Genomic DNA, 16091 nt, shown 5'->3' on the forward strand with positions numbered 1-16091 from the left:
AGATGGTCCGGTGTGTGCGTCCGAGATGAATTGTCCTTTGTGTATAATAACAACTGTATTCAGCACCCAATTCAGCACAATTCTGAAAATAATTGAATAGCCCCATTTCTTATCAAAGAAACAAGTTACAGAAAATTCATTATAACCTCACTGTGTGGTGGAGTTGTGTAGTTTAATGTGGGACATTAATACTTCTTGAAGTCAATGTGCTGCTCGCTGTGAGGCGAGATTATATGAAGATGACAGTACTGTTTAAACAAATGCAAAAAAGGGAGAAATGCCATAGAAGGAAATGGAAGTCACTCTACAGTGAAACTTTGTGATTTGCAAGCATCCAGTCTAAAGAGCTTAACTAACTTTATCATCATTATTCCATGTTCTTAGGTAATTTCTGGTTAAACTGCAGCTTTATACACTTTAAGTGAGTTTAAATGTGATGCATTGATTAATTAATAAAGCCTTTTTGTCAAATAATTTCTAGTTGATATATTTATTTACTGCATGAAGCATGCAATACAGTTATACTGTAGCTATCTAAATTCTTAAAACAACTTATAAATCAGTGTCTCCACTGTTTCTGGCCTAGTCTGTATTTTATTTTCTCAAACAGTTCTTGATTATTTTTGTCACACCTGGGACAGGTTGGGCACTTGCTGGACAATGAAAAAAATTACAACGGGTCATTTCTGTCTTTGTTATTTGTCTGTGTTTCCATGGTAATGTCTTAAAGAGAAATCTGAAGCTGCATGTCCTGTTGCCTTGGAAACCTTTTTTCACTGTGCATTGTAGTTGAAAATGATAAAAAATCTCTTGAAGTTGAATTAAGAGGCTGGGATATGGCTAAGACCTATATGTAATGCAAACGTATGTCCAAGCTGATGTTTGGGCATACCACTTGTTTAGAGGCTTCTCTAAACAAGTGGTTGCAGCGCAGTGACGTCACCGCCCTCCCTGTGCATAACAGGGAACTCAGCCGCCTGGGCTGAGGGAGGTCTCCTTCAGCTCAGCCGGCTGGTTCTCTGTTACGTGACGCCAGAGACCTGGGTTTGCGCCCAGGTAGTGAGGGTTGAACCGGCAGGGTGGAGCGGCAAGGGAACGAGCCCGCGCAGAACTGCAGTGGTCATTCTGAGTTTCAAATAATGCCTCACCAAAAGGATGTGGTTGTCCATAACATGACAGTAAATGTTTCGTTTCATTTGCAGCCTACGCATGCTGACGCAGCTACCCACCTGAACTATGACAGTAATCAGAGTTATCATCTCTGTTGATGAAAGGAGTGATATGTATTTTCTGCTCCTGTTTGGAAAATAATGTCTTTGAAACAGAAACTAGGAGTTTGTTGCAGTAGCAGACATTGACATGCATTGTATCGCTAAAGTATAGCCATCTGCTAAATGTAATACATTAAATGTAATGTCTAGCCCTGAATCTCAATTGTAATATTTTTACAGATTTATGTAAAAGCAATAGTTGTAAGCATAACATGGAAAAAAGAGTGATTATGATGAGCTATTCAAACTGCCTACAGACGCAGCAAATGCTTAATTTTCTACACTACCCAGTTCAACCCTTTATTACATCGCAGGGGTAGACATGCTTTCATCATGTCTGGGTGATAAGTCTAGTTAGTGATGGTCTCTCGGCACATTAGGTTGCTTGTGATCCGTGACTGAAAGCTCTGAGTAATCATTTGAGTCCTGCTCTCATTAGGCCATCGTGGAGCTCTCACACTGATCGTTACGTCCTTGTCTAATTGTAGAGCCACGAGGTGTACCCTGACGTGCATCAGGAGGTGCCGAGGGAGCGAGCCAGCGGCAGCCAAGCCCGATCCGTGTCCTCTCACAGCTCGCGCAAGTCCTCACACACGGCCCTGTCGGACTCGGCATGTACGTGCCAGCCCAGTCTTTCCTCTTACAATCTGATGCAAGTTGATCTGTGTGACTGTGAGAGATGGTTCATTAAATGTATTGATTGAATTGAATAAATGGATTCATTGATTACATCCTGGTCTTTGAAATCAGTTTTGAAGCTTTGAAATTATTTTTAGTGTGCCAAGTAATTTTGAAATCAACGTTCCCTGAACTTAAAATCGTAAACTCTGTACATAAAACAGCGTCTTTTGTAATGACGTTCACAGCTGTTCATTTCAAGATATGAGTTTTTATTAGTACTACCTTTGCATATGAAACACATGGCTTATTTTGAGAAAACCAGTGATATTTTTGCTAGCGCTGTGCATGTGGTTTAAAACACTTTACAACAAAGCGCTGGAGCTATATGCTTACTGCTTTTTGACACAACTGTAAGACAATACTGTGCTCCATTGTGAGGCCCTTACAGCATCTTTAATAGTGGCCTTTCTATTACATAACAAAATGAGACAAAATAATTATTGTTCTTTGTCATTGAACGCAGCAAACTCTTCAATCAGGTACACAGAAACAAGTACGCCCTCCCGCCAGTCCATGGGGCCAGAAAAGCCTGCTTCAAGAATTCAGGCTAGCAGTTCTAAGGTAATTTCATACACAAAATGTCCTCAAAGTAGAAAATGTGAAATGATAATAGTAGGGATTTTTCTGAAATGTATGTACGGTTCTTACTTAATGTGTTCTCTTGCTCAATTTCTTTTTTTCTTTAGCATTTTAAGACTAGAATCATTAACCTTCATCCTGAAGATTGTTTACATACAGTACCAAAGAACAAAAGCGCATCAGTTCAAAAGCTGATTGGAACCTGTCCATGGCTTGTTTTGTTAATACCTATTGTGACACTAGCAGTTACAAGAGAAAGACATGGACACTTACAGTTATAAAAGAAAACTTTTTAAAGAACACTCTTTCCACACTACTTTTAATTTGTCTGAGATTAGACAGATAAAGGCCTGCCTAGCTTTTAATGGTTTTATGGAGATGCATACATTCATTTCCTTTTTCTCCGAAAACAATCCAAAGGCTGTGCAATAATTAATCCTTATCATTTGTTAAGCCGTGTTAACTTTTCAGTTGATCTCTTGTCAGTTTAATCCATGACTGTAAAAGAACTGCCATAGATTAGTTCAGTGAAATGCTAGCTTTGTAGCATTTCACTCTCTCCGCCTGATTATTTAACCTCGATACTTCCTCTGGTTTTACTGAGTGCAAGAAGATGACTCTTGTTTTGTTTCCTTTTCCTCTCAGACTTTGGTACCCAGCCAGACCTCTTCTGAAATTCTTCCTCAGCAACATGTACCACCATCTCCGGCTTCCAGTCAACACTCTCTCATGGTTCGTTTGTAGTTAAGCTCATTTTATAGTCAGGAGCACCGGTAAAGGTGCCACCCCCGCACATAGCTGTCGTTTTAGACAATAAGGAAATGAGTAGAGTGTTTTACATCATTTTCACTGTAGAAGAAGGCAGGAAGTTGTTGTTGTTTCATAGGTGGAACTTCAGATCACCACACTCCCAAAACCTGTGGCTTATAGTAACAACAAGCAACCAATTGGAGATTGAAACATTTTTTTCTACCTACAGCCGGAAGTAAAAGATTGAAATTAAATTGTCTAGGATTTTCTTTCGCACCTCATGAACAATCTAATTATCTTTTATCTTTTTGTACAACTCCTGGATATTTGCAGGATTTGAATTTGTTTGAGTTAAATCTGTCATTTCAGTGGATCCACTCAAGAGTGCCTTAGATTGTTCTTAATAATCGTTTTTTTTCTAATTAAACATTCAGACTGTAGTTGAGAGACACGGGCAAAGAGAAAAAATAGGAACATAAAAACTGTAAAGGAGAATGATCAACGGTAATAAACAAGTTTCCTTCAGGCACACATGGAGGTGGGTGCTCATGCTGTGTCTTTGGTTCTTGGGGTTTCAGCAGCCGATGTACCAGTTCCCACCCCAGCTGGGGGTGATGCACCAGCTGAAAGAGCAGCTGGAGGAGCGAACTCGGATTCTTCAGGCCGACATCAAAACACAACAGCAGGAGTTGCATGTGATCAAGGAACAACTGCAGCTTGTAAACAACTCTAATCTGCAGGTAACATTCAATTCTGAAGACAATTATTTCCCATCGAACTCATCACAGCTGATGATCTCCAGCTGCTTCAGAACAGCACACTATAATGTATATATACAGTATCGAAGATGCAGCCATCTCTTTAGTGTGAATCCTCTTTCGTCTTCTTTCAGTATATCTTTCCTGTAACAAACCTTGCTGACAGAGGAACTAAACTTATGGTCAAAGGAATCATGACTTTAGTAATAATCGTAACAGAACTTTTTTACTCATATTTAAAAAAACTTCAATGGCTGTCTGTTATAAAATATGTATGTTATTACCTCATTCCTGTACCATTTTCAAAATCAAAATTAATCAAAAGTCTTTAAATTTAAGTTTTCTGTCTGTATTGAGGGACCTAGAGCTTTCAAATTCTATTCTGTGCTATGAAGAGGAGTTGAGCTACATTGAAATGTTGAGCAACAAAACTGCCTTGAAAAGTACAGTCAATGCGACTGAGTAAACAGATGGTGATATTTAAATAATGAAATCTACTGCAAGTAAGAAAAACTGAACATGCCTTGAACGTAGACCAGACCTCCCCAAGATTAGTCTTCAAAATACTGAAAGGCTGAGGTCATGAGTGGTTTAACTAGTAAAAGTTCTTACTCGTGGCACAAGTTGTGCCCTGTGGCCTAGCCTTTCAGTTTGAGCCTTGGCCGAGTCACTAGTAGATTTTGACCTGGACTCTCTGAGTTTCAACATGGGGTTGCTTAGACCCTCTTGGCTTTTGGTGAAACAGCAACCCCTTCAACTTAAGAAGCGTCAGCAGGCTTTCCATGATGTCAGGGAGAGACAAACTCCTCCAGTCTGCAATATTTTCTGACGGAGATTAATCTATATCAGAATATGTGATATATATCAGATATCACTACATCTGCTTTTTTTAATCTTTCTTCAGATGTTGTTGCAGCAACCCGCTCCTGTGGGATTTACCTCAGTGCAACACCAAGGGCCTGGAAGGTCCAGCCAGCCACAGCAGCAACAGCAATCAGGGGTTATCAGGCAGGCATCTGGTCACGCCAAACAGCCTCTAATGGGATCTGAGCACCTCTGCAGACCACACAGTTCCTCGCCACACTCACTCATGAGGGAACCCAGCACACCCTCTCCGCAGGTAAAAGGCCAGGAGGCCTCACAAGCCAGCTCTTTGTGTTGAAACCCGCAACCTTTGATGGGGTAATCACTGTTACCAGGCAACAACCCACACAATTTAGAACCAAGTTTTTTCTCACCTCGTATCACCATAGTAACTTTCTCACTCATCCATTTTGATGTTATTGAAAATCAATTTCCAGGTTCGTATTTCCCCTTTAGTTAAAAGCTGTTTTGTTCTACCATAAAAACAAGGTAAATAGTGACCTTCCCATTTTTATTGAGCTGTGGTGCTTATTATATTCTAAAATTAGACCAGAAAATTGTTTTGGTTTTTCATGACCTAAGCACACTTTCTTAATAAATTGTACTAGTGATTTTACTTATCTCGTATATGTAACAGTCTAATTATATGAGTTGTTTTACATATGTTTCCTAATGCCAGGCATTACTACGACTGTTGCCCATACTGTAGTTGAAAAATAAATAAGCCTTACTTCACCTTGTAAAATGGTGACACAGTTTAACTTGACTGAAGGAGTAAGGTCATGTGAGGTGATGCACTTAAGTTGAATAGTGTAGATACTTTTAATGTTTGTATTTCCTTACTTTTGCTTTTATTTTGATAAATGGAGGGCATAATCTGGAGTTTTATACAAATCCAGAAAGTTTTAGACAAATACCTCAAATTATTTTTCTAAACGTACTTTTTCCCTTTTATTTTCTGAACAGATTTAAATTAAGACATAAAACAATAAAATATTTTCCTCTGCAAGTTTTCCTGATTTTGGTGCAACAAAGTTCATTAGCCATGGGTTATCCTTTTTTAAAAAACGACAACAAGCCCTTTCCCCTTCAGAAAATGCCACCAATTCAACACATTGTATTTCACACATCATCTTTGTTTTGAGCAGTATTGGCTGCCCTCATGTTTTTTGATGACATGTACATGCTAATTCAGTTACCACAGTGTTTTTATAGCATCATTAGTTCTGTAGTAGATATGGAATCCTGTTCCCTGGGGACCTCATGGACTACTGTATATAGACCAAATGTCATAGCTGTTTGCAAACCAACAATATTCTTTGGCTAGATCAGCAATTTAGTTCTGCTCTACTAAGCAAGTCATGCTGTACATTGTGGAATGACAAAAGCATTGTAATGCAGCAACTTGAATAATTAAACTCTCAGCAGGCATTTATTTACAGTATTTTGATTTTCAAATCAGGTGCTGAAATCACAATCTGGTTGCTTTGACTAAGTTCTGTTAGAACCTTTGATCGATTTAGTGAACAGGGTAGATTTTATTCATCAAAGCAATATAACAAAACTTGAGATCCTCCTTTCAAGATAATTTTTTATTCTTGTCTCTATTGTTAGTTTTTGAAATGTGAATTGAATATTTTTCTCCTCCTTTTGCTATAAATGAAGGTCAGACCTTTGTCACCAACAATTCCGAGTTTACTGCTTTGTTGTATTCGACAACAACACAAAAAGGCTTAGGGTAGAGGCTTACAGAATTCACTTTATTTTTCTCATCACTCTTTATAGCCTAAGGAATGTTAATTATGCCTTGCAGGTGGTATTTGAAACATGTTGTGTTAAAGGTATCAGGAAACGTATTTAGCTAATTATCCAGCAGAGGTCTGACATAATGTATCTTCCCTGCATGCTAGAAATTAAAATTAATGATACATAAGAACATAATATAGATTACACATCACATAATACCATATGTGTAATCGTGCTCATTTGGAAGTGTAGTAGCTAGGTGTAGCTAGGATTTTGGCCTTTTTGTAGCAGGCCAGAATTTGGCCCATGGCACCCACAACACTGTAAATTTCAAATTGTTCACACTAAATTAATTCAGTTGTAACCCATGTCCTTATTATTATGGACCCCTGAGCTGACTTTTTAAAAATACCTAAGGGTTTTTCATACTGAGGTCAAGTCTGTCAATTGCCTTTGTTTAGGGACTGAAGAGGCTTAGTTCCTTAACTCTCTTTGTAAGTGACAGTTCCATAAAACAATAAATCATTCTTGTGGCTCTTATTACAACTGTCTCTAAGTCTATGATATCCTTTTATTATGACTAAACACAAATACAGTGTTCTATATGATCTCCTTATACACCCATATTCCTTTCATATTCAATATGGCTTCATGCAGCTCAGAATTACCCATGTAATATCTATAGTGTATATGCCTACTTCCTGCCTGAATTGCTTTTCTCTTGTCAAGATGAAATTACGACAAGGAATTTGAGTGAATCCACACTCATGGCATGTGGCACCTCTTCAAGGAATTTCTATTAAAAAAATAGAATGTATTGGAGTTATTCAGGCTGGAATGAAGCTGCCCAATGAAAAGGAAGGTTAAACAAATAATTTAATAATAGCTAAATCTTGTGAATGTGAAAATAGAACAACTTCATGAGTCTTCATTTTAGTTGTGCCAGAATTTTAAAATTTCTTTAAAATTAGTACTTGCTTATTGCCACCTATCTTTATCACACATACTTCAGTCACTACAGAGTCTAGCCATGTGGCTGCTGAGCAGAATCTACACTCATCATATATTAGATGATGTACAGTGCATGGTTATATATGGACCTTAAAAGAGAGGTTTGCATGTTCTGCTTCTTTTTTACAGGTTGCTCTGGTTTCCTCCCACTTTACAAAGACATATTGGCTTTAAATGATGCTTGTGTGTGTGCATGTGTGTGCCCTGCAGGGTGTCAAATATAGGAGTTGGTCTCCTGTGTTCTACACCTTTGGGTTACTCTCTGCTGTTCTTTGACCCTTACCAGGACGAAGCAATTTTCTGATAAGAGCTGAATGTTTAAATGAATATGAACTTTATTTTTTCCCGTCGTTTATTGGTTTTCAAGGATCTTAGTCATGGTCTTTTGTCCTCCATCCTAACAAAGCCATTTTAATATGGGTTATGAAATGTCCTAAAATACTGATGAAGAACTAATTCATGATGAATAATGTAATAATTTCAGTTTCAAGTACAATAGTAATAAGATTGCATTCCTCACCTATTCCCTGATCAATACAAGATATGGACCATGATGCTGTGCAAGGTTTCTACCAGAGGACACAAGAAACCCACATTAGACTTACTCATTACCATTTCCCTTTTGACCACATATTTGTCGCCCTCTCCCAGGTCCAGCAGAGAGCCATCCATGGGAGTCAGATGCAGCCGTCCAGTCTGCCAGTGCAGACCCATGCCAGCCTGACGATGCCACTTTACAGCAACCCCATGATGTTCTCACAGACCAGTTCCCGGCAAGCACAGTTGCCAGTGTCTCAGGATGTGAGCCAGCAACACTCGGATGCTGACTTCAACCAGGACAGACAATTACGGTTTGTTTGCTTGTTTGTTCATTACCCATTAGAACTGCATGGACTTAACTGCCCTTGATTGTTTTGCATTGAGCATAAATATTTGGCTCATCTAGACTTTGATGAAAAACAGTAGGGACAACATTTTTGGTGAACATCTTCAAAGATGTAAGTCAGAATGTCATGAAGTCTTTATTTGACAGCAGCATCACCACTTTGTAGCCAGTTGTTGTCACATCTGAGGAGCATAGCAAGGTTGAGCCTGATCAGTACTGGGATGGGTGACATCTAAAGTAGGGCTGACAAATTCTGGTTCTGGAGGGCTGATGTCTCTTCGGGTTTTCATTCCACTTCAGCTTCTCATAAGCTACATGAAGTAGTTTCAGGCTTAGTTGTTTTCAGGCTTTAATTGTTGCAGTTTACTAGCTTCTCCCAGGTGTTCAGGTTCAGGGCCATGACTAGGACTGGACAGCCCTGCTCTAAAGAAAAGCAGGTTGCTGCTGTAAATGGTTGATTGGTATGTGGTCCATCTCTTTGGATATAAGATGGAATTTTCTTTTTGTAAGGAACCTATACTGTGAAAGAGGTGGTGTGGTTTCACAAAGGGAATCTATGGGTGGGTTGGAAAGGGATGTTATTGAGAAGACATTCATTCCTGAATTTCAAAAACAGATCGTGCTTTTGTCTTACAAAAATGGATAGTGGTTTATAGTGCTTAGTTTTGCAACAGGTTTCAAACATTAAAGCTGTGAAAAAGGTGGAGCACAGGGGCATGATTGATCAAGACTTTCTGCTTCATCCACAGCATGCTGCTCAATCAGCCAATTCAGCCATTAATGCCAGACAGCAGTGGAAGTGGACAGCCCTCACAGTGCAATACAGCAATGGAGCAAACCAAGTGAGTATTACTGTACATGTGTAGAGATCAACACCCCAAGAGTTAAAGATTAATGCCTTCAAACTCTGGCTGACTTGTCTAAATAGGTATTCCTAAATGAATTGTATAAATTATTCTAAATATCAGTTTATGTGTTTAATTTTTACCTTTATAAGTATTTGTATTTGGAATTTAGCATAACATAGTCCTTCGAAATATGCTTGAAAGCATAAGTTTATGATTTATGGTTTGATGTTTATGGTTGCACTGTTGCATGTTCTGTTGACATCCCTGGAAAAGTCTATATATAATATATAACTTCCTCAGGAAGGAATGTGAAGATGCTAAAGAGACCAAATGACTCTCAATATATATGAAATGCAAATTATGTGAGAAATACTATAGATTTTATTAACTATCCTTCTTTTCAGATACACACTCGACCAGCAGATGGTGACCCCTTCATTACCACTGCAGCAGATGAACTGTAGTGCTGTTATAGTCCCATCCCCTGTGTTCACATCACCCATCATGATTCCGCACAACAGCTTTATTACCCATCAAGCACAGCCTGCCTATCATCAGCAGCCTCCTGTGTCACAGCAGTCACTTCAGCTCCAGCAACACCATCAGTTCTTTCAGGTAACACCATAACCTCGCTAATGTTTGCTTTGAGAAAAATCAGATGTGAAAAGCCAGGTCCTTAATCGATTTCATGTGGCCGAGATCTTTGAAATTGTACCGTGGTTCATATTCTGCTTCGTCTTGTCAACAGATGCAGCCTCCTGGGTTGTTACATAGTGGACAGACTCAGACTCTCTTCCACACCACTCATCTACCACAGCAAAGCACCATAGGATACAGCCAACAGCAGCAGCAGCAACCACAACAACAGCAGCTCCACCATTCTCAGAACCAGACTGGCAGCCTTTCAGACATGCGAAACATGCTGCTTCCCCGGTAGCCACAGAGGAATAGGAATGCGGCGGAGAACATTACAGTTCCTCTGACAGGATTCAAAGGGATGCCTGGAACATCAGTAGCTTGTGGCGCTAATGGGCCCCAGTATGAAGGCCAAAACTGCTGCCCCCTGGTGGCAAACAGAGCTATGAAATCTGTCTTTGGTGGCCTTACACTGGATAAGGTACTGCCTTTTTATGCATTTAACTATTCTATTTTTGTATTCCACATGTTCTGTGTACTGTGGGCAGAAGCTACCAAGACAGGTCCCTGCTTTTCAAGCATAACCTCTGGCCAGTGCAGCCCAAATTGGAGTGCCGAAGCGCTTCAAAGGCCATTTCTATTCATGTGCTGGGGCCACACGCTGTGTGAAACAGAAACAGAAATGGCACTTGCCTGAAGCTGGGTATGAAAAAGGAAATGTTCTGGGTATTTTCTTGAGGTGGGATGAGCTCTATCAATAGTTAAGTGTGCCGTAATATTGGCAAGGCTCCAGTGTCTGTCCTGCAAGTCTAACAGTAAGCGGAAATGGACCCTGTTAATTGCCCTGGCATAAAGGTGCTAAATCCTGAGCACTTCATTTCATAGAATGCTGCGGTATTACTGACAAGAATATCAAGCTGCACTACCTTGGGTTTGTATAAGAAGACATAACATATTTGGGCATTAAAGAAGAGTTTTTAAGGAGCCAAGTACTCTTGAGACCTCAGAGAACTAGCATAAATGACAGTCTTTTTCACAGTATTATGCGATGGTAGTATTGAGCACATATGAACACTACTGACAACACTTCTAGATATTTAACATTAGTCTGTTCAAAGTCACTAGAAAAATTTAAAGTTTTAACTGTTAAAGTTTTCACCTTTCAAAAGACAAAAGCCCATTTTTAAAATTTAGTTAATGGATTTTACCCATACCGAGGGTAAGGTTTCAGGCTTAAGATTTGCAAAGTATGTTATCCAAGTCAATTTCTCAGGCTGTGTTTTGGCTACAATGCTTTGCTGTTGGAAAAATATAAAACATTAGTCCCCTTTAACTATTTTCTTCTTAACAGCATTTTAAAAAACCTGATTTTCTCATTTTTAAAGCCAGAAGAAAAATACAGTTTTATTTACAAAACATAATGTATGCTCTGCATGATGAGTCTGCAGTAATGTGGGTGTTCAAGCTGGCTGCTAACTCAAGGTGCTTCTTTTCCAGTCGTATAGCAAAGCAAAAATATTCAATTGTTTTTCTTAATGACAACAAAGAAAAATGTTTAATTTTATGTAACTTAATCCTGGATGGAGAGGACAGTTCTTGGTAACAAGAGATTTACTCTGGTCTTTACACTATATTCATTCCACCTTCACTTTTCAGAGACATAAGGTACTGCTGTGATATTGTATTCCTGGTGAAGGCAACCTTTTCTTTAAGATGGCATATCTGCCTCTCAACTGATTTTTCTAGGTCTTTAGTTTTTGCCACTATAGTATTTTATGTAAACCTATTGAACACTTGGGCTGAGCGATATACAAGTGTAAGGCATGTTATTATACTGGGAGATGATAGCAGTCACTTGGTACAAAAAAAGATTACAGTAACTTTACTGCTGTGGTAAATTTATCATAATACTATTACTATATTTTGAAAAGTTTTGGATCAGTCAGGAGCAATGACAGAACTTTCTGTTATATGTTATATGTAATTCACTCTCATTTATGTGTCCTTTGAATAAATCCACAGGCCCTGCACATAAAGAGAGATCAGCCAGCCACTTGACCATGAATTTCACAACAGCCTGCTTTATGATGGAAGGTTCTAATAATAATTTATAGAAAAGTAACAGTAACAAAATTGGTGCTTGTCATTATTTTTGTACATCCATTTACGTAGTTGTGCATTTATACTGAAGAGTAGAATTGAACTCTAATTCTACTCTGTGTGAATAGTCTGTCATATTTCTCCTAGTTGTCAGGCCTTGATGTACTAGTCTTTAAAATGGCACAATTTGTTGATTAAACCCATTAAAGTCATATTAGAAATAGTCTAACCGTTTCCTAACGCATTACATTGAACTGTATGAATAGGAAAAAGCAGGTGGTAAAGGAAAAAAAACACTTTAAAAGTCATTAAATTATAATGTTATCATAATCCAGCTATCAATGTAAATGCTGCAAATATAGTGATAATTGTTGAAGGCACTTGGACAAGCCACTGGGTTTTTAAATGTATTTCAATATGGTTAAAAAAAAACCTAAATATTTACGAATGACAAAAGGCACATCTAGTCTTCATAATACTAGGTACAGTAGCAGCAGCCTTTGAGTGGTTTTTGAAAAAAATATGTGCTTAAATTGATTTTACACTACAGTCTTTCATTTACAGTAAGGTGTTGCAATGGATTCAAGCTCCTAAGTTGCTCAACCAATAATTGTGCTCATTTGGAGCAATGATTGAGCACATTTTGGTATCTGTAAGGTTTATAACCTAAATAAAAGTAAAAACTAATTATTCTGCAAAGACATTGACATAAGGAACATTTACATAAGAAATATTAAAGAATCTCCAGTTTCATTGATAATATTCTACAATTGTATTGCAATCGCAGAGGAGCTCTTTCTTCAAGTATAGTGTCTTTCTTTTCAGCTTTCTACCAAAAGAAAAACTTTCAGATTTTTTATAGCTTTCACTTGCATCGACTATGTTAATTACAAAGTGTCGCCACTGCTGTGCTGGAACTATTTTAGTGTTTATATGTAGTACACTATTGCATTAACACAGTGAGGTTACTGATCATGCACATTTCTGTAACTATACAAGGATTTGTCCACTATAGTGTTGTTATGCAACTCTCCACTGCACACAACCAAAATAAGCCATTGAGTGTTATAATTGAAATTTGAATTATGGTGGCACTAGCAAAATACTGGCACATTTGTTTCTCTTTTGAAGTAATTAGTCGGGTTGACAGCTTAAAATACTTTGATTCATGCCATTGATTTGTTGAAGATATGCTATGTTTAAATTAATTTACCCATTGCCCAGGTTATTATAATAAATGTAGATAAACGTACTGTAAATGACATTTTCTAGAACTTTACTATTTATAGGTCCTATTGTACTGGTCCTTCACAGTAAAGCCTTTTTTTTTTCCATTTTATTTTTTTACATAACCTAGAGGACTGTTATAATGTATGTACTTTTCAGTTGTTTTTATTTACCCTTAAGGTAAAAGGTTTAAAGAGAAGCTTATAAAAATATACATTTATAAATAATAAGGAAGTGTAAAGGTGTTATATATTTATTTGATATTCTAATGGATTTTCTAATGGAAAATCATTTTTTTAATTCAAAATGTATAAAGTTAATTTAGTTCAAGTTAAAAGTTCACACTACCCAGTCTTGTCCAGTAAGCCATTATTTTCTGGTGTGCAGTTTTGGACTGGATACTGTACTGTATGTCACTAGTTCTTGTTTCCCTGTCATATATAGCCTGTTGACTGTGATGTTTAGTGTGTTAAGAGTTTAAAGATGGTGAAGCCACAGTTGTTAAATATTTATGCCCAGTGTTTCACTACTATTGTGTGCAATGTAGTTTTTAAAAGCAAGAATGTTTAATTTATACTTTTAAAAAGATTTATTAGGCACTTATATATAAATGTAAAACTATATATAGCGTAAACCAGGTACTGTGCAAACAAGATTTAAATATTTTTGTACAAATATTATTTGAAACATTCCTACTACCAATTATATCAGCTATATCTTTACAAAGGGTAAAATTTTGTATCCCATAGTAAGATAAGGTAATATTTTTGAATAATTTGGGAGTTCTTAAATCAGTCTATTTTATCTTTACTGTGATATAAACACTGTAGACCTTCAAATAATAATACTGTGAACAAAAATTATCAACTTTTGAGACCAGTACTCTTTAAATTTATTTGTATCCTGTACTTCAGAGATCTATATTTTGAGCAGGTCAACAACTCATATTAGAACAGCTCTGAACAATTATGATCTGGTATGACCGATATGAAAAGAGAATAGATAATAGAGGCATAGTGTATTGTTGTAACTGAAAAATTAATGTTTTCTTCATCACACCTATCACATACATTATTGGAAAAGTTCCTGAATGTCAGTCCAGTATACAATATACAATTCAGTTTTATTTATAGTACATTATAAGACAAAAATAAATCAAAAAGAAATCAGTGAGGGATTAAAAGATAATTACCCGTAATTACCTAATTAGTACTAATGTAGCATGGGGATATTTCCGACAAAAGAAAGGTGAAACTTTTGTCTTTAGATAATCACCCAAACCTGTGAGATCTCTTAATTCGCTAACAGTGCAGATGAAATAACAATAAAAACTAAAGAAAATATGAATTAACAATTTTCTTTGGGCCACAGATATGTCTAACCATCTTGGGGGAAACTGTACATTAGGCATTATGTCTTGGTAATTGATAATCTTGGATGCCAAATACAAGTATAACCAGGGCATTTTCCTAAAACAAAATCTAATATGAGCTTTCAGACCCTTATTTCTCAAATCAAAAATAAAAGATGATTAGAATTTGACATACCCTGCTTAGTTTAAAAAGATTGGTTTAAAATAACCATTCAAATTAAATGAAAAGCCCAAAGGGGATTTTTTCTCCATTGGGATTATTGTATGATTATTGATAATAGGAATGTTACCTAACAACAAAGGAGCTGTTATTAAAATCAAGCCAGTCCTTCAGGAGTTACTAATCAGAGCTGTCTTACTGTACTTAATATCATTTTTATACCAATATTGCTCTTAGACTATATGTTGTAAATAGAAACACCTGTTAACGGCTTCATAACTGAAGGTATGGAAGAAAAAAGCAATTGGAATTGTGGCTGACCTATTGGAGTCCATTTGAGTTTGTCTAGCTTTGACATGTGGGATTTAGCAAGCGGATACCCTTCACTGTGCAGTTTTTACATTCTCAGCGCACAACTTGCCGACAATCCAGAGAAATCATTTGTTCATTAAAAGCCAATTTTTGTGTTTGTTTTGTGTTGCTTCAGTATTAACTATTTTTTTTGGTCTCTGTTCCTTTGTATTTGTTTTGTTAGATTAAATGGTGCAGATTTTTTTTTCCTGTTTTTGTAATACTGTTTGCCCCTGACTTCAGAATATGCACTTTTAAGTTTTAGACTCGTGGCCCCATTTATCAAAGATGATTGATGATAGTGAAATTTTTGTTATTTGTTATTCTTGTCCATGTTATACAAGCTCTCAACCTGGATTGCAAATTGCCCATTCCTTTTTCCTTTTTACTAGACTGGTACCTCACATTGTCCACACCCAAGCATAGTGTATTGTAATTGTAAAAAAACACAATCTTGATAAATGAGGCTCATGAGCTGCATATGTAAGAAGAAGCCTGGTACAAAATTACTGCCATTTCTGCCAAAATTCAGCAGAATATACCTTGTAGATATTGTATCATATGGTGTACAAAATAATTTAGAATATATAGTAGTTTATTTTATATGACGTAAAATAGATTTAAATACGTTTATAAATGTTATATGATTTAAAAGAGAAAAACAAGTATTTTGTAACAGAATAATGATTGAAGTGTCTTATTGGAGGAGGTGCAGTCTTTCTATTGTTGAGGTCCGCAAGTCCACAAAATCAGTGATAGGCAACATACAGTATTGCTTGTCTCTTGCTGTACAGGTACCATCAAAATAAGCTTTAACATGTTAATATTGTTTAAAAGCTGTTTACATTCTG

At 37.0% G+C, this 16091-nt stretch overlaps 1 protein-coding gene across 1 annotated transcript in view; it reads left to right on the forward strand.

Moving 5' to 3' along the window:
- Positions 1-12974, forward strand: part of npas2 (neuronal PAS domain protein 2) — a 46375-nt gene extending 33401 nt beyond the window's left edge. The window contains exons 14-22 of the mRNA XM_088925464.1: positions 1760-1886; positions 2416-2513; positions 3177-3263; positions 3860-4021; positions 4944-5159; positions 8312-8511; positions 9296-9388; positions 9799-10009; positions 10143-12974. Coding sequence (XP_088781590.1) covers positions 1760-1886; positions 2416-2513; positions 3177-3263; positions 3860-4021; positions 4944-5159; positions 8312-8511; positions 9296-9388; positions 9799-10009; positions 10143-10331 — 1383 coding nt within the window. The 3' untranslated portion in view covers positions 10332-12974. The remainder of the gene's footprint in view (positions 1-1759; positions 1887-2415; positions 2514-3176; positions 3264-3859; positions 4022-4943; positions 5160-8311; positions 8512-9295; positions 9389-9798; positions 10010-10142) is intronic.
- Positions 12975-16091: the final 3117 nt, after the last annotated feature.

Source organism: Atractosteus spatula, chromosome 9 (genome assembly GCF_055471065.1).
Source record: "Atractosteus spatula isolate fAtrSpa1 chromosome 9, fAtrSpa1.hap1, whole genome shotgun sequence".
Lineage (NCBI taxonomy): Eukaryota > Metazoa > Chordata > Actinopteri > Semionotiformes > Lepisosteidae > Atractosteus > Atractosteus spatula.